The sequence below is a fragment of the Stegostoma tigrinum genome, chromosome 32, assembly GCF_030684315.1.
Source record: "Stegostoma tigrinum isolate sSteTig4 chromosome 32, sSteTig4.hap1, whole genome shotgun sequence".
In the NCBI taxonomy this organism is placed as follows: Eukaryota; Metazoa; Chordata; class Chondrichthyes; order Orectolobiformes; family Stegostomatidae; genus Stegostoma; species Stegostoma tigrinum.
Window position 1 is genome coordinate 37276931 of NC_081385.1, and position 19210 is coordinate 37296140.

The window sequence follows — 19210 nt, forward strand, 5'->3', positions numbered from 1 at the left end:
GGTGCAGAACATTATCAGCCACTGAGCTCCAGGTTGACTACTTTCCATCTACTCTACCCTCTGTCTTCTATTGGACAGTCAGTTCTGTAACCAGACAGCAAAATTTCCCTGAATCCCATGCTTCCTTACTTTAAGAGTGAGCCTACCATGGGGAACATTATCAAATGCCTTGCTAAAATCTATATATGCCACATCCACTGCTCTACCTTCATCGATGTGTTTTGTCACATCCTCAAAAGAATTCAATAAGGCTTGTGAAACATGACCTACCCCTCACAAAGCCATGACTATTTCTAATCAAACTGTGCTTTTCCAAAAAATCACAAATGCTATCTCTCAGAACTTTCGCGAATAATTTTTCCACCACAAAAGAAAGACTGACCACTACATAATTCCCAAGATTATTCCTTTCTTGAACAAGGAAGTAACATTTGCCACCCTCCAATCATCTGTAACTACTCCAGTGGACAGTGAGGATGCAAAGATCATTGCTAAAGGTGCAATCTCTTCCCTTGCTTCTCGTATTAACCTTGGGTATATCCCATCTGGTCCAAGGACTTATCTATACTCGTGCTTTTCAAAATTTCTAGCACACCCTACTTCTTAACGTCACCCTATACAAGCATATCAGCCGGTTTCATGCTGTTCTCACAAACTACAAGGTCCCTCTCACTGGTAAATACTGAAGCAAAATATTCATTAAGGACCTCCCCTACCACCTCCGACTCCACGCACAAGTTCCCTCCATTATCCCCGATCAGCTCAACCCTTACTCTGGCCAACCTCTTGATCCTCATATAAAGAACAAAATGCCTTGGGGATTTCCTGAATCGTACCCACCAAGGCTTTTTCATGCCCCCTTCTGGATCTTCGAAGTTCATTCTTCAGTTCATTCCTGGCTATCTTGTAACCCTCTAGAGTCTTGTCTGATCCTTGCTTCCTAAACCTGAAATAAGCTTCCTTCTTCCTCTTGTCTAGATGTTCCACTTGTCTTGTCATCCAAGGTACCTACATCTTACCATCCCTTCCTTGCCTCAGTGGGACAATATACAAAGAAATAGGGAGTTTGCCATTTTTCTGGCTAGCACTTATTCCTCAACAAAAGGAAACTGGTCATTTGTCTTATTGTTGTTGGTGGTGCCCCTTTACTGTGCATAATTTGGCTGCTGCATTTCCTGCATCACAACAGTAACTATGCTTCGAAGACTCTTCATAGACAATGAGGAGTTTTAGGACATCTATCAAAGGGTCTAGAAAATGCAAGTTATTTCAGATTACTAATTTTTCATTAACCTTACAGTAGTCATAAGCATATACTTGTCCCTAGCTGCATTGAATGAAAAGTACAAAGCACAGTTCAATCCCATGCAAGCACAGTTCTACAATGTCACCAGAAGGACTATTTGCCCATTGCTGCAAATCAATTTTCTGTATTAGTGTCATACATTGGCACTCTCCATATAATAGAGAGACTGGCATCTGTGGAACTGTAAAGGTAAAGCACAAAATTTCCTGACCCAAACAGAGTCATAAAAATCAGCACAAGCAGAAGTACAAGAAACCTAAACAAAATAATCTCACATCAATACGTTTTCTCTCAAGTTATAATCAGCCACCCAGCATGCTCAGTTTCTGAGCGAAGGAGATGCAAAACAACAACTGCATCAAGCTCTCCTCTACAAAGGCCCAAACATTTGGCCATAAATAGATCAATGCTAGATCTGAACAGCAATTGAGATAGAGAAGGAAGCTGGCACCCACTTCTTGTTAAGTACAAACACTCAATCCATCAGTTCTTTAAATCAGAAGTCCAACAAACACCTAATTAATTCCAGTAACTATGACACAGACTAAAGCAGCGAGGTGCAAGTTTAACAGGAAGTAAGGGACTCTAGTGGCCTCCCGGCCCAGTGGTGGTGCTCCTATACCAGAACAACTGGTTTAAGTGCCACCTGCTCAAAAAGGTGTATTATAACACATCTGAGCAGACTGACCTTTATCAGGTTAATTAAATATATATATATATAAAAAATATATACACACCTCATTCAATAAGTAGTAAGGACTCTTCTGTTGCAGTGGTAATGGTCCTAAATCTGGACCAGAATTAGGCCAAGCCTGGGTTCAAATCCTACTAGCTCCAGTGGTGTCATAACTCGTGAACACACTGATTAAAAGATATCTAACAAAGGAATTAAACAAGTTTACAAATCATACCATATAACAAAAAGGAAGATTCTATAATGCAGATCAAGATCTATGCTGAGAATATCCACTTTAATTGGGTAGAGCAACTTAATAAAGATAGAAAAAGAATCTGTAGGGTGAAATTTCTCTGTGTCATTTTTTTTCTTTTTTTTAAAATTCATTCACAGGATGACAGCGTTGCTGGCTTGGCAGCATTTACTGCCCATCCTTAATTGCCCAGAGGATAGTTAAGAGTCGACCACATTGCTGTGGGTCTGGAGTTACATGTAGATCAGACCAGGTAAGGATGGCAGTTTCCTTCCCTAAAGAACATTAGTGAACCAGATGGGTTTTTCCAACTACTGGCAATGGATTCATGGTCATCATTAGGTTCTTAATTCTAAACATTTATTGAATTCAAATTCCACCATCTGCCATGGCAGGATTAGAACCCGGGTCCCCAGAATATTATCTGGGCCTCTGGAGTAACAGTCCAGCGATAATACCACTAGGCCATTGCCTCCCCCAACCCCAAAGGGTTGAGTACTTTTTTGAGTACTTGACAAAATGTGTCAGTCAAGCCGGATGAATATTGGAAAACCTTCAACTTAGATCAAATGAACATTATTTGTATCATCAATATCCTGAGAGAAGATTGTTAAAATCTTCCTTGGTTATAACTAATATAATTAGGGTTCCTTTATCCAGAAGACGTGGTACGTCAGTTTGCTAACATGCCGAGCAGAGACACTATTCTTCTTCCTGCACTGTTGCTAGGAAATCTTTATTTTTAAAGCAGTATTCTGACATTGACAGGATTAAAATTTGTCGCCAGTCTTCAGTTCCAGTTCCACTGATCATACTTTCACTAGCTTATAAACAAAAAGAATAGGTTTGAGATTCAACAGACTGGCTTGTTACTCTTAAGGTATGAGCGTGGGCGTGGAGGAGGCTGCAGCTCATTATTTGTAAGGCAATGTGAAAGCAGACTCCAGGAATCAACAGATGATATTCTCACGATTTGAGAAATGACTGTAGCATGTGGAGGCGAGGGGCGAACAGAAAACAGAAGATCTGACAGTCTGTCAATGAAGGGAGGACAAGCATAAAAGCTCATTAAAAATAGGTACATGTTCACTGAGGTGCAAGAATGAACTTTAATTTCAAAACTGATCAAAATTACAATTTATTCTTTGCACTGTGCAGAGTACAACTCTCTAATAATGTAATTTCAACAAACTGCTGAAATGTGAGATTCAGTAAAAAGTGCACTCCAACCCCATTGCTTCCTGTACTTTTAAGGTCAATATCATCAGGCCATTAGCTAAATCACCCAAATCCTAACCAGGACTAAATTCTATAATTGTTTTGACACATTCAACTTTTGCATCATATTTGTCGACTCAGACAGTTTAGCATTCAGAGTAAATAAATACGGGATGATGTATCCCTTAAAAAGTCTGCAACATTCAACCTCTTTGCCTCCTACAGGAATGAAAGGCAAGCCAATGAATCAGCCCCAGTTTCTGCTAGCACACATGAACAAGCAGTCTTCATCACTTTTCCTCACCACATTCAATATCCTTTCAGTACTTTTTCATTCAACATAGTTCTGTCTCAAGTACTCAGCCAGGAAGTGAATTCCTAGCCTCTCCAACCTACATAAATAAGTTTCATCTCCTCAATATTCTTCATCTCTTCCATTTAACCTTGCAGTTATAGCCCTGTATTATAGGCGCAACTACTGGAAAAAAATCTATTTATAGTTATTCTGTTCCATCCTTCTACAATTTCAAACAACTAGTAAGTCACCTTAATTTACAGTGCCCCAAAATATTAATAAAGTGATTTCCTATTTATTCTTTCTCATATCAGACAGCTTCCCAGTTAATCTGCATTTGCATTTCCCTAAAATCATAATTTAATACAAAATGAGTTCATTCAGCTCATCAAGTCTAGAATGCTATTCAATACTATCATAGCTCATCTGATTTAGTCTTCCCTTCATTTTTCTGTGGCCCAATTGATCAAAACTCTGTCCAACTCAGCTTTGAGTATATTTAATAATACAGCTTCTTCTGCACTCTGGGGAAGGGAATCTCAAAAACTCACCATCACTTTAAATGAGAGGTGCCTGACTTTTAAATTCAATACCCTATCTAGACAGTAAAACTAAAGAGGTTGTTGATTTGCTTGCTGAGCTGGTTTGTTTTGTTCAGTCTGTTAGGTGACATCATCAGTGGAACCTCCAATGAAATGATGTTATTCTACTCTGCTTGGAATTTATACTGTTTGGTCCACTATGGTCACTATAATGGACCAGGCAGTATAAATTCCAAGAGGAGCAGAATAACATCACTTCATCAGGGGCTCTACTGATGTCATCTAGCATGGTGACGAAACATCTAAACACAAACAAGCCAGCTCGGCGAGCAAATCAACAACCTCACCCACAACCCAAGCTACAAACCTTTGCCAAAACTTTAAGTAAAACTGAAGTCTATATATGGTTATACAAAGACTCACCAGTTTCCCCTCACAGGCAACAGCAGGAGGCCTAGAAAAAATAATTTAAGACTACCACTCCAAACTAATTCTGCTCTCCATGGTCTCAATAATTATACTCAGCCTATTCATACTGAACACAAAGATCTACACTGCACAAAGACGTTTCCTTGAACCTCAGACTCCAGGCTTCACAACTTGCTACAACAAACTGAAGCCAGCAATAAAAAAAGCAATTTTACGAATTAGGAGTAGTAGGCAATTCAGCCCCTCAAGACAGTTCCACCATTCAATATAATCATGGTTGATCTCAACCTCAACTCCACTTTCCTGCCTGCTCCTCTTAACCTTTCAACCCGCTACTAATTAAAACCTCGCTCTTCAAATGTAGTCAGTGCCCCAACATCTATTGCACTCAAGTCCTGAATTCAACAGATTCATGACCTTTTGAAAGAAGCAATTTCTTATCTCTGATTTAAATCTGCTACCCCTTATCCTAAAACTATGATCCCCTCATTCTAGATTCAAGAATCATCATCAATTCTAGACTTACTTTAATCAACTCCCTTTAGTCTCTTGTATACCTCAATTACATCTCATCTCAATCTTCTGTCCTCATAACTTGGCATTTTCCATGGCTAACCCACATAAACTGCAAGTCCCTGGCCAATCTACCTCATCTGCCTGTCTTTGGAGTATGGGACGAAATTACAGCACCTTGTGGGAATCCCTACAGATATGATGAGAACATGCAAACTCCACATAGGCAGTCACCTAAGGCTGGAATCAAACCTGCGCCCCTGGCACTGACAGGCAATGGTGCTAACCACTGAGCCACCATGTTATTCCTTTCATAGAAATTTTAATGTGTAGGATGTTGCCTCTGCTCAGAAAATCTGTCCAATTGTGTCTTATAATTTGTACTGAGCAACTGACTGTTGGACCAGTATCAGTTTTTGGTCACCCAACAATCTCCGCTCTTTGATTCTTTCAGTCAACTTCTTTCTCCGACTAGGCTCCTGCAAAGGACCTTGGGACATTCAAAGGTTCTACATAAACACACGTTGTTTCTAAACATGACACAGAACCATGATAATCAGTTAAATGCACTGCAACAATGTTGGGTGTCAAGGTTTTAAATTACAATGTTGCACAAGTCACCTTCACCAGAACATGGAGGGAGTACAGAAGCAGAATATCTGGAGTAAAGGAGTGGTGGGGGTGCCTGAAGCTAAGATACCTGACTAGCACAATGCCAACCATGAGCAAACATTCTAAATTCTAAAGGAACACGTAGTTTCAGCATTACTGTTATCAGAATCACTACCTGCCTAAGGTCTCAGTCCAGGAGGAGTGATGTTCAGGAGAAAGCCTGCTCCATTCCTGTAACTACAAGGTGGTTTGGTTATTTAAAGAGAACTACTCCAACTTGTCACATTAGACACTATAGCACACTAGGTAAAGCACACTGTAACAACATGTCTACTTCTCTGCCACATCAGAAGTAAAGTTATCTGAACTACAAACTTTCCTTTGGTCGGACCAAACTATTCATATTATACATTAATGAACTGGACAAAAACATTTTTGCTAAGTTTGCAGGGGACACAATGGCGAGTACAGGAAAAGGTAGTGTTGAGGAATTGGGGAGGCTGCAGAGTACTTGGACAGGCTAGGAGAGTGGGCAAAGAAATGGCAGATGGAATACAATGTGCAAAGGTGGAGGTTAAGCACTTTGGAAGCATAAAAGTGCAGACTACTTTCTAAATGAGGAATTGCTTTAGAAATCTGAGGCACAAAGAGACTAGTTCAGGATTCTCTGAGGGTTAACATGCAGGTTTAGAAGGCAAGTTAAAAAAGCAAATGCAATGTCAGCATTCATTTTGTAGGGGCTAGAAAACAAATGCAGGACGTACTGTTGAGATTGTACAAGGCCCTCTTCAGGCTACCTTTGGAGTAGTGAGAACAGTTTTATGCCTCATATCCAAGAAAGAATCTAAGCAAGGCCTTGGAAGAGGTTCACAATAATGATCCCAGGAATGAAGGGCATGTCATATAAGGATACAGTTGAGGACTCTGCCTCTGTACTCAATAGATGTTAGTGGGGATATCATTGAAACCAAAAGAATACTGAAAGGCTTGGATACAGTGGACTTGGAGATGATGCTTCTACTAGTAACAGAAACCAGGACTCAACAGCACAGCTTCTGAGTGAAAGGACGACACTTTAGAACTGAGATGTGAAGGAATATTTTCACCTGGAACTTATTGCCACGGAAGGCTATAAGGCCAATAATTGAGTGTATTTAATACAGAGAGATATATAGGTCCTTGATTGGTAACGGGATCAAGTGTTACTGAGAGAAGGCAGGAGACTATGGTTGAGAAAGATATCAACCATGATCAAATAGCACAGCAGACTCAATAGACCAAATAGCCTATTTCTGTTCCTATACCTTATGGTCAGTTTCAATGACGTGTAGAAAGTTCCAATTGCTATTATTAGAATATTCCAGTTTTGTTTTAATCACCCCTGAGGACACAACAATGAAAGACATTAATATCCAATGTGTCACAGCCACTGCCATTGCTGTCCTCAAAACAGGGAGAGATTAATCACAGTTTCTTTGGGTTTTATCATTGCAACACAATACATACATCAAGATTTAAAATGGTAAAGAATATAAACATCGGGACACCTACTATTTAACTTAATTATGGGAAGGGTTTGTAAATTTCACTTGAACAAATACTTGATGTTAAAATCACACCAATTACTTTAGTTACCAGTTTGCCATCACTGCAGACTTAGATTTCAGGTGGTACTCAGCAAAAGGTTGGTGCCTTGCGCAGATCCTCGATAACAAAGTGTGGAGCTGGATGAACACAGCAAGCCAAGCAGCATCTTAGGAGCACAAAAGCTGACGCTCGGGCCTAGACTCTTCATCAGAAATGGGGGAGGGGAAGAGAGTTCTGAAATAAACAGAGAGAGAGGGGAGGCAGATCGAAGTTGGATAGAGGAGCAGATAGGTGGAGAGGAGACAGACAAGTTAAAGGGGCGGGGACAGAGCCAGTAGAGGTGAGTGTAGGTGGGGAGGTAGAGAGGGGATAGGTCAGTCCGGAGAGGAACGACAGCTTTTGTGCTCCCAAGATGCTGCTTGGCCTGCTGTGTTCATCCAGCTCCACACTTTGTTATCTCGGATTCTCCAACATCTGCAGTTCCCATTACCTCTCCTGCGCATATCCTCGTTGTGTTACAAAGAAATGTGGCATCTCCTAAACATGTTCAGGCTCTGAGCAGCTGTACACACAGTGAAAAATAATTTGCAAAGGGAGCAGCTTGGTTAGCAGCATAGTTCCAAGGCAGATCAGATGTTAGTTACGGAGGAGCACTGAGCTTTCCTACCACTCCCATTTGAACTGGTTTCACAGCTCACCAAACAATCAGCTTTAAGACAAACTAACCAGTCAAGTTCACACACACAAATAGCAATCTGTCAATCCTTGCTTCAAAAAAATAAAGGTCAGCATATCAGAAAGTAGTAAAAGGTCACAAAACTTCCAGCCCGTTGACAGTCAGAAGTCAATAACGCTGTATCGAAGGCAGAATACCCAGTACTTCTTCCACACGATCGCTCCCAGTAGCCAGTCTAACTGGCAGCCTGCTTACATAGCTGTGGTTTCAAAATTCCATTATTCCAGATGCAAACATATTGTGAACTTGCCTTAATGTGCGGACGTTCAACAAAGCTTACGGACCTGAAACCTGGATCCGGCTACAGTGTATCCAATGCCAGCAAGCTCCGCACTCTGTCACATTCTCCTGCAAACACAGAGCAATTACATCAGCAGAGGCCAACCGGAAGCAGCTTTCAACTCTCTGTTCCCTGGTTACACATTCATGCAAATTTAATCCCTAGGCAGCACTTACCTCACTGTTTAAAGAGTAATGCTGCATCATACAAGACAGACCTGCATCGTTGAAGGCATACAATTGGTGAGACCCCATTGTAGTAACAGGCTCTCAAGAAAATTCCAGCACATTTATTCTTCAAACTTATTTAAGTCCTTCATAAGTAACTGGTGTCACTGGCAAGGCCAGTATTTATTGCTTGTCTCTAACTGATCGTGAGAAGGTGGCAATGGGCCTCATTCTTAACCTCTTGTAGCCCATGTGGTAGAGAGAGCTGTCATGGGCGAGTTCCAGTATTTTGATCCTATAATAGTCAAAGAACAGTGATGTAATTCCATGTTACAAGAGTGTGTGGCATGGAGGGGAATTTGCAGGCAGTGTTCCTTCATTGCAACTGCTGCCCTTGTGTTCTAAGTAGATGAGGTTGTAAGTTTGGAAGATGCTATCAAAGCAGCCATGGTGAGTTGGAGCAGCACAGTGGCTCAGTGGCTACACTACTGCCTCACAGTGCCAGGGTTCTGGGATCAATTCTCAGCCTTGATTGCCTGTGTAACGTTTCCACATTCTCCCTGTATCTGCATGGGTTTCTGCTAGGTGCTCTGGTTTCCTCCCACAGTCCAAAGGTGTGCAAGTTAGGTGGACTGGCCCCGCTAAATTGGCCATGATGTCAAGGGATAAATGCAGGGTTACGGGAATAGGGTGAGAAGTTAGGTCTGAGTGGGTTGCTCTCTGCAGGTCTGGTGCAGACTCAGTGGGCCAAATGACCTCTACATGCACCATAGGGATACTGTGGCTGAGTTACTGCTGCTGCCGTGTGTCAACGAAAGAAGCAAAAATTGAAGCCGGTGGATGGGATGGGCTTCTTTGTCACTGAAAGGGATAGAAAACGAATTACTGACTACACATTTCGCAGCATTTGCCCTGTTCTTATAAAGCACAGCATTTACATGCTGGTCCAGTTCAATTTCTGCTGACTGGCAACCTCCAGGATTGTTATAGCAGGGGACTCAGTGATGGTAATACAGTAGAAATCAAGGAGTGATGGTTAGATTCTCTCTTGGTGATGATGGTCATTGCTAGTCGCTCATGTGGCACGAAACGCTAATTTGAAAAAAAACCTTTAGGGATCAGGGACCACAACATAGACTGTTACATTATGTTTACAAGTGTGGTAATTCAATCTGAAGCAAGATTGTTAATTTGAATAAAGGAAATTATGAAGGCATGAGGTAGATTGGGAAAATACACTAAAAAGGTATGATTACATCGCAGAAATGAATATTCTTTAAGTAGTGATTAGATGGCTTACAGCAACTATACATTACTTTCAGCTGGGAAAATTTTTTTTAAAAATCAGTTAGCAATGGCTGAAGGAACTTTCGGATTGTTTATATAAGGCTTCTAAATTTGCCATAAATAGAAGCATATGTCAAGATCTGGAGGTTACAGAATACAACAAAAGAGGACCAAGGATCTGATAAAGAAAGGGAGAGTAGAATATGAATGAAATCTAGCAAAGAACTTGAAAATGGAATGTCACAGCTTCTATAGGAACATTAAAACGAAACACCAGGCAAACGTGGATCTCATTACAGGCAGAGTCAGGAGAATTTACAGCAGGGAACAAAGAATTAGCAGAGAAACTAAGTGATTATTTTGACTATTTTCACTAAGGAAGATCTAAGAAATCTCCCAAAATTACAAAACCAAGTGACTGGAAAGAACAATAAGTTGACAGAATATAGTACTAGAAAGAAAATTGTACTAAAGAAATTAAAGGGCCTAAAAATGAAGTTATCAATATTCAGACAGTTATTAATATTCTACAGTGCAGAGATTTTCAGGAAGTGGCTATAGCCATCGTCAATGCACTCGTGATCATTTTCCAAAGTTCTAGATTCTGGACTGCTTCATGCAGATCAGGAGCTAGCAAATATTATTTAAGAAAAAGAGTGAGAGAGAAAATAGGGAATTACAGCCTTACATCAATCATAGCAAGTATTGAGAAAATGCTAGAATCTGCTGTGAAGGATGTGATAAATGGATACTTGGATAAGAATGATTTCAGTGGGCATGCCCAGTATGAAACTGCAAATAGGAAATTCTTTTTCTTGTTACTAAACAAAAATTGATAAAAGGGAGTAGTTAGACACAGTATATCCGAATTTTCAGAAGGCTTTTGATAAAGATCCCCTGAGGAGGTTGGTTAGTAAAATTAAACCACTTAGGCTAGGAGATAATGCACTAGCACGGATTAAGGACTGGCTACTAAACAGAAAACAGATTAGAAATAAGTGGGGTATTCTCACATCACTAGGCTGTGAGTAGAGGAACTGCAAGGGTCAATATTTTTCCCCAGCTGTTCACAATATATAATCAATGGTTACCAAATATAATGTCTTCAAATTAAAAAGGAGATACAAAGGTAAATGGGAGTGCCTGTGAGAGAAATGTCTTTTTTTTTAAAATTGCTTTATGAGGATTTGCACAGGCTTAGCAAATGGCAAGAACCTAGCAGATGGAATATAATCCACAAAACTGGGAGATTACTCACTTTGGTAGGAGGAACATATGTGCAGAGTATTTCTTAAATGGCAAGAGGTTTGAAAGCTTGTACATGTACTAAGGGAGCTCCCTTATCAACATGTTGCTGAAGGTTAATATGCAGGTTCAGCAAGCTATCAGGATAGCCATGCAATGTTAGCCTTTGTCACAAGAGGATTTGATTATAGGAGTAATAAAGTCTTCAACTGTATAAAAGCTGGATGAGACTGCATATGGAGTGCTGTTTATCATTTAGGTCTCCTGATCAGAGGAAAGACATGACTGTCACAGTCTCTCAAACTTGCCCTGAGATAATGTGACTTATGCTATGAAGACAGAATGATCAATCAGGGCTTGCATTCTCTAGTGTTTCAAAAAAATCAGTCACAGTCTGTGAATTTGGGGTAGACCATTTAGGGCGAAGAGGAGGGGTCATTTCTTCACCCAAAGAGTGGTGAGCCGGCGTAATTCATTACCACAGGAAGTAGTTGATGACAAAACATCGCACGTATTCAAGAGGTGACTAGATATAGCACTTGGATGAATGGGATCAAAAGGTAATTGGGAGAAAGCAGGGTTAGGCTATTGAGTTGGACGATCGGTCATAATCGGCATGAATGGCAGAGCAGGCTCAAAACAGCCAAATACCCTTCTCCTGCTCCTATCTTGCATGTTTCTATGTAATGACAGGTTATCGCATCGAAACCTACAAAATGCTCATAAAGATAGCTAGGGCAGAAGCAGCTAAGATACTTTCTGATTGGGGAGTCTTGAAGCAGGTGGCACAATTTAAAAATAAGTCCGTTGCCATTTAGGACCAAGATGAGGATGCTCAGGGGTTATGAATCTTTCGAATTCTCCAAAGAGCTCGGTATTTGAGAATGTTCAAAGTACAAATTGATAGATTTCTGATTACCTATCGTGTTACAGTTATGGGATAGTGGGAATAAAATGCATTGAAGTGTTCAATGAGCCAAAATCATTCTAAATTCTGTAGTAAGCTCAACGAGCTTAATGAGCTGTTTAACTTTCCCTAAAAACTCATCAGTGTGAATGCGGTCTAGGTCTTGCTACATATGGATACAGGCTGCTACAGTATCTGTGGAGTCACGAATAGTGCTGAATATTGTGTAAACATCTGCAAGACTAATGATACAAGGATGAGCATTGATGAAGCTGCTGAAGTTGTTCAGGTATAGGTCACTATGCGAAGAAGCTCCTATAGTGATGTCACAATCATCTTCCTTTGTGCTAAGTATGACTCCAGTTGGTGGAGAATTTTTCCCAATTTCCACTGACTCAGTTTTGCTGAGTTCCATGATGTCCAGAGCAATCAATCATTCTCACCTTACTGTCAACAACACCTTCCATCGTTTTAACAATGACAGCAAGTAGACTGACAGGGCAGTAACTGGCTGAGTGGATTTTCTCCTGCGTTTTATGCACAGGACATACTTTGGCAATTTACTACATTGTCGAGTAGAAACCCGATAGTGTCACAGCAGTACGGGGACAATTGGGATAGGGTTCTTCTTTACTCTAGACCAAAGGTCATCAGTACCATTGTTGAAATGTTGTCAGGAACACTGAATTTGCAGTATCCAGTGTCTTCAACTACTTCTTAATATCACATGAAGTGAATCAAATTGGCTGAAGTTCGGTATTTCTGATGCTGAGGATCTCAGCAGAAGGCCAAAATCAGTCACCCACAGGCACTTTATAGCTGAAAATGGCTGCAAGTGCTTTAGCTGTTTTTCCTTTACACTGATATGTTGGGCCCTTCCATCACGGAGGGTAGAGATACTTGTGCATCCTCTTCCACCTGTGAAATTCATTTTAATGCTGCAAATCCAACCATAGTTAACTAAGGAAGTTATGAAAAGCAAGAAATTGAAAAAAAAATGCAGAATGTGGCAAAAACTAGTGGTAAATCAGAAAATTAGGAATATTTTAAAAACCAAAAGATAATAAAAACAGGGAACAACTAACTATGGGATAAACCAGCAAGTAACAAACTGGACACCAAGAGGTTTTTTTAAATATATGAAAAGAAATCAGGTCAAATCAAACACCGGCCCCTTAGTGAATGAGGCTGAGAAAATAATGATGGAAAACTAGGAAATGACAAAGGAGTTGATTAAATATTTTTCGTCAGTCTAACAAGAATAGATGGTCAGGCAAATGGTGAAAATGCTGGAGGGTGATATAGATAGGTTAAGAGGTTGGGCAAAAATATGGTGAATAGAATGTAATGAGGAGAAAATTTGGGATTATACACAGGAACTGGATATCAAGTATACATTTCCAGTGCACTCTTCTGGTTTCGGATAGTGAATTGGGGCTAGATGACATGTCTGGGAAGTATGGAGCACTAAATCAGTTACCCATATTCAGAACAAAAGAAGTACAAAGCTGACTGCTACATCCCAAAAATCCAACCTGAGAATGTATTTCTCTTCAGGAGAAGTGTTAAAACTTGGCAATTGAAACAAATGTTATTTTCAATCAAATGGGTTTTGAGAAATAAGTTCACATGCTAAAAGTAATGAAAAACAGCCGTTAAAGAAGGTCCCAGATTCAATTAGCTTGCAATAATCACCAACAGGGTGGTTATTAGAAGCAACTGCTATACCTTGAGTTGGACATTACAGGTTGACATCCAGAACCCTATATATAGTCACAGCATCTCTGTCCATCCTTACTTTTGTGATTTTATTGGGACTGTTGGTTGCTGGTGTGATCCATATTGCTATTACGGAGGACTGAACTCCAGTGATGAACATTAGAAATCAACTGAGGTATAAGATTTGATTATTAACCTTGCTGCCTTGTATCCAGAGACCCGTGCTGTAGGTGTAGCTGAGAAAGACAGAGGTAGGTCAGGATCAAGCATAACTAGAAAGCCACCTGATCATTAAAGTACCTGCTGATGCTCATTATTGAAGAATGAGCACTTGGCTAAGGTATTCGAAGGTTGCGTACATCTTGGACCTGTATCCCAGTATTACAGGAAAAATTTAGTCTCCAGATGATACTTTCATCTTCTGTAATTGATGAAACTTTTAATGTATTTACAAAAGTCTGGATCAGTTACACGCACTTTTTCACACAATCAACCTAATTTCTCATGCTCCATTCATCTCAAAGGTATGCTAACCTTTTATATTCTACGAAGTGCTGCAAATCAATCTGAGCCATAACCATAGCTTTAACGTCAAAACTCAATCATCAAGTGAAACCCAGTCATACATGCATATTCAACAGTAAACATACTTCACTTCTGGCCAAGTGAAGCTCTATCCTTTCAAAGTTACAGAATCACAGAATATGATGCATCATGCCCTATGGCAGAAGGTGAAAACCTGCTCAACAGATTATTCTAAACCTCTTCAATTGCAAGAGTGCACCTGTGATGTATTAGAACTCCTGAGAAGAAACTCACCTTTTTGCATAATTAGAAGAAGTTGTATTTCTATATTACCTTTCATAACCTAAAGCGATCCCCAACCAATTGAGTATCTTTGAATTATAGTCATAGTTGCAATGAAGGAAATCCCCTTCTCTGCTTTGAATGGTGTCCTAGAATTCTTTGTAGCCAGTAGAGAAAGTCAGTTCGGCCTCAGTTTAACACCTTATCTGAAAGTCAGTACAGTTTTCCCTGTGTCACTATAAGGGTTTAGCCAATAATCAAAGGATCCTACGAGAATCTCAAATACAATGAGCTTTGCTTAATGTTTAATTTACAGATGAAAGAAATATTATGCTGCACCCAAATATTCTGAAATATGTTAAAAGTAGTACTAAGTTAAGAGTGTGATCAGGTCTAGGCCTGAAACTTCAGCCTTTGTGCTCCTGAGATGTTGCTTAGCCTACTGTGTTCATCCAGCTTCACACTTTGTTATCTTAGTACTAAGTTAACTCTGGTTTACCAAAGGAACTTTAATATCTACACCTCACCTACCTTACAGTACTGACCAACTGGAGTGAATGAGAAACATACAAAAATGTAATACAGGTTTTAATACAGTCCAATAACATGGCCATGATTCAGAATTACACTTGAACACTGACACTGACAAAGACACTGAGCACAGAGGATCACCTACATCCCAAGTTAATTTAGCACTGGATTGAAATGTTCACATGGGCAGGACAATTACAATTACTAAAAACTAAGCCCCAAAATTCCACCATCAACTCAAAATCAGAGTAATGCTGCTATTTCATGTACAATATTCAAGTGTGTGATTCAAATAGTCAGTGTAGGTCTATAATCAGTCAGCCTTAAGTTTAAAAGAGTGCAACTTGCCATTTTAGATTTTTAATTTAATCTAAGACAAAACAGCCTCTCAACATCAATCCTGCTAAACCCTAAGGATTTTAATGATATCACTCTTCTTCTTCTGAACTCCAGAAAAGTATAGGCTAGCTCCAGTGTCCCTTTAAGCATATGATTTAATCTAGTGAACCACTGCTGGGCTCCCTTTAAGGCAATTATTTCCTTTCTTTGGTAAGGAGACCAAAGTTGTAAAGACTTCAATTGATCTTATGCCCAGACAGTATTCCTATATGAATCACTTGTCATTAATCCCTGCTGAAAAGCACATGTCCACACAAGTGCTGAGTGATGACAGGTGAAATTTGCCTGCAATACATTTTCCAATCTGAATCTCCTGTTGGCACTTAACATCTTGGCTCATTTATTAAGTTACTCTCTGAGATCATAGCAAGTTAACACAGTACGAACTTTTGGGAAAGTAAAGGGGTTAAAACATAACAGGTTTTAAAGAAAAGGATATTTTTAAAACTCATCCCACAAACATCACCCACCCAATTCCAGTTCATTGTGTACAACATGGTCGCAACAATGTTCATCAGAAAAATAATACCACAATGCATATATCATACACCTTTGACTCCTGTAATCTCCAGAGATTACAGGTCTAACCTGTCTATCTTTCCACATAAGGCAAACTGCTTTTTCCAGGTATTAGTCTGATAAACCTTCAATGAACTACTTCCAACAGGATAATAGCCTTCCATAAATTTGGTGACCAGCCCGGTACAGAGTGCTCCAGATGTGTCTCACCAATGTCTCGAATATCTGAAGTACAACCTCTCTACTCTTGCATTTAATTCTCTTGGCTATAAAACACACTATGTTAGCTTTCCTGATTACTTTCTAGACTTGCAGTGACCTTCTGCAATTCATGCACTAGGACATTCAAATCTCCCTGCATCTCAAACTCTGCAACTTATCATTTTGATAACATGTTTTTTCATTTGTTCTGCCAAAATAGACAATTTCACATTTTCCTACGTTACACTTTAATTAACCTATCCATTTGTAGACTCCAGTCTTCTTCGCAATACAGTTTCCGACTTAGCTTTGTATTATTAGCAAATTTAGTGATGGTTCATTCAGTCCATTCAACCAAACCATTTATCATAAGAGTTGAGGCCCCAGCACTAATCCCTGTGGTACACTACTCATGACAACCTGTCAGTCTGAAAGAGACAGTTATTCCTACAACAACAAAAACAAAGTTGCTGGAAAAGCTCAGCAGGTCAGCCAGCACTTGTGAAGGGAAAATCAGAATTAATGTTTTGGGTTTGGTGACCCTTCCTCAGAACAGCAAGGGTCTGTTCTGAGGATGGGTCACCGGACTCGAAACGTTAATTTTGTTTTATCCTTCACAGATACTGGCAGACCTCCTGAGCTTTTCCAGCAACTTTGTTTTTGTTTTGGATTTACAGTATCTACAGTTCTCTTGGTTTTTATTTATTCCTACAACTCTGCTTCTCATTAACCAGCCAATCTTCAATCCATGCCAATATATTACATCCAACTCAATCAGCTATCATTTTACTTCAAAACCTTTAATGTGGCACCTTAGCAAATGCCTTTGGAAAGCTAAGTACAATACATTCACTGGTTCCCAGCACAAAGGAAATCTTCAAAACCTCCAATAAATTAGTTAAACCCAATTCCCTATCACAGGCAGCCCTGGGAGGCAAGGGAGGAAACCACAGCAACCCTGGCCCAAACTTTTAAGTCCTGTCTGGCGACAGGGGAGTTGTCAAAGGACTAAAAAGACAGCTAATAGGATTCCACTTTCCAAAATGATAGTAGAGATAAATCAAGGAATGACAGTCCCTTGAGTCTCACATCAATGGTAGGGAAGCTCTTGGAAAAAGGTTTGAAGGAGAGAATTAATTGCTATTTGGAGAAGCAAGGTTTGATCGGGGGTAGTCAGTTTGGCTTTGTCAGAGGGATATCATGCCTAACAAATCTGGGTGAATCTTTCTGAAGAACTGACTAAGTGTGCAGATGAAGGTCGTACAGTTGGTTTAGTTTATAAGGATTTCAGGAAATCCTTTAGCAAAGGTTTCACATTGGAGACTGATATTGACAGTAAAAGCAATGGGATCCAGGGAAACTTGGCAATCTGAATCCAAAATTGATATAGTGTCAGGAGACAGAGGTTGGTGATAGAAGGTTGTTTGTGTGACTGGAGGCCTGTGTCCAGTAATGTACCATAGGGATCAGTACTGGCTCCCTTATTTTTATACACTTTCTTTTATACACCTCCTTTTATACACAAACAATGTAGCTGAGCTAGTCTTAAAATGACAAAGATTGGCCAGATGACTAACAGTGAGGAAGATTGTCTTCAGTTGCAGGGAGATATAAACATTGGTCGGTGGAATTTACCCCCGATTAAGTGTGAGATGATGTACCTTGAAGAAGTAATAAGTACTCAGTGAATGGCAGGTCACTAAGCAGCTCAGAGGGAGAGTGGGCTCTTTGGATGTTTGTCCACAAATACCTGGAAGGTGACATTGCGGGTTATAGGGTAGTTTAGTAGCATATGGAATTTTCACTTTTAATCAGTTGAGGCATAGATTATAAGAGCAGGAAAGTTATTTTGTAGCTGTACGGGACACCGGTTTATACGCAGGTGGAGTATTGCATGGTTCTGGTCACCAAACTATGGAAAGGATGTAACTGCACTGGAGAGTGCGCAAAGAAAATTCATCAGGATGTTGACTGTGATGTGGTTTATTTTAGCTTCAAAGAAAGACTGAATAGGCTCAGATTATTTTCTTTGTAGCAGAGAAGGTTGAGAGGGGTCTTGATAAAAGAGTTTAAAATTAAGCAAACCCAATCAATAAAAAGCAGCTGTGCCCTTTAGTTGACAGGTCACCCACAAAGGGGTCAGGGAGGGTTTAGATTGAATTTGAACAAAAAAAAACTTTTACCAGAGGCTGGTTGGGGTCCGGAATGCACTGCCTGGGAGGGTGGCTGCAGCTGAACCCTCAGATCCTTTAAAAAGAATTTGGATGAGCGCTTGAAATGTCTCAACATTAAAGGCCATGGGTATAGTGCAGATTTAGTACAGCTTTGGCTCTACATACTAAATGGGCTGAAGGGCCTCTTTAGTACTGTATGATTCTATGAAAACCATGGTACTTCAGCCCAATCACTTTGACTTATCCAAGTGCCCTGTTATATGTCTTTAATAATGTTATAACAGGACACTTAGACAAGTCCCAGGTAATTAGGCAAAGCCAACACACACACTTCATCATCAATTCAGAAGCAATACCAACATTACATGTCGAACACACTAACATTTTTATGAATAAGGTTTCGTATAACGGTCAACTAAACTCCCCTCCTCAGAGCAGTAAAACATCGTACAAGGATTGATCCAAATTAAGTTTTAAAATAACCAAAATCTCAGGTCTGACAGAATAGCGAATTCCAGGCAGTAACAAGAAGTCCCTAATTGCTATCAATTGTCCCTCAATTCGCAGTTGATGTCTGCTCATGTTCTTCCATGGCTCTTCGTGTGTTTCAACAGGTCAATTCCAAACTCACGGATCTTTGGGCACATGGAGCAGGGGGTGGCACATGATAGAGCAATCTGGAATGCAGAATTTGCTTGATATCTTTCCTTCTCTGCCTCATCATTGAGGTGCTTAGACTCAGTGTGATATAGTTTGATGGACAATTTGTGACAGCTCCCTGTCCCCACTTGCCTTTTTTGCATTTGT

General features: G+C 40.0%; 1 protein-coding gene across 4 annotated transcripts in view; it reads right to left on the reverse strand.

Annotated features, from left to right (window-relative positions):
* Window positions 1-19210, reverse strand: part of LOC125466930 (rho GTPase-activating protein 32-like) — a 511751-nt gene that overhangs the window by 409191 nt on the left and 83350 nt on the right. Inside the window, exons 2-3 of one of the 4 annotated variants that reach the window (XM_048562116.1) lie at window positions 8452-8515; window positions 2044-2182 (exon numbers count right to left, since the gene is read on the reverse strand). The exons of 1 other annotated variant lie outside the window; for it this stretch is intronic. In XM_048562116.1, the coding sequence (XP_048418073.1) occupies window positions 2044-2048 (5 nt within the window). In that variant the 5' untranslated portion in view covers window positions 2049-2182; window positions 8452-8515. Of the gene's footprint in view, window positions 1-2043; window positions 2183-8417; window positions 8516-19210 lie in introns of all 4 variants that reach the window. 2 more of the 4 variants (XM_059638930.1, XM_048562117.1) reach the window with 2 other exon arrangements.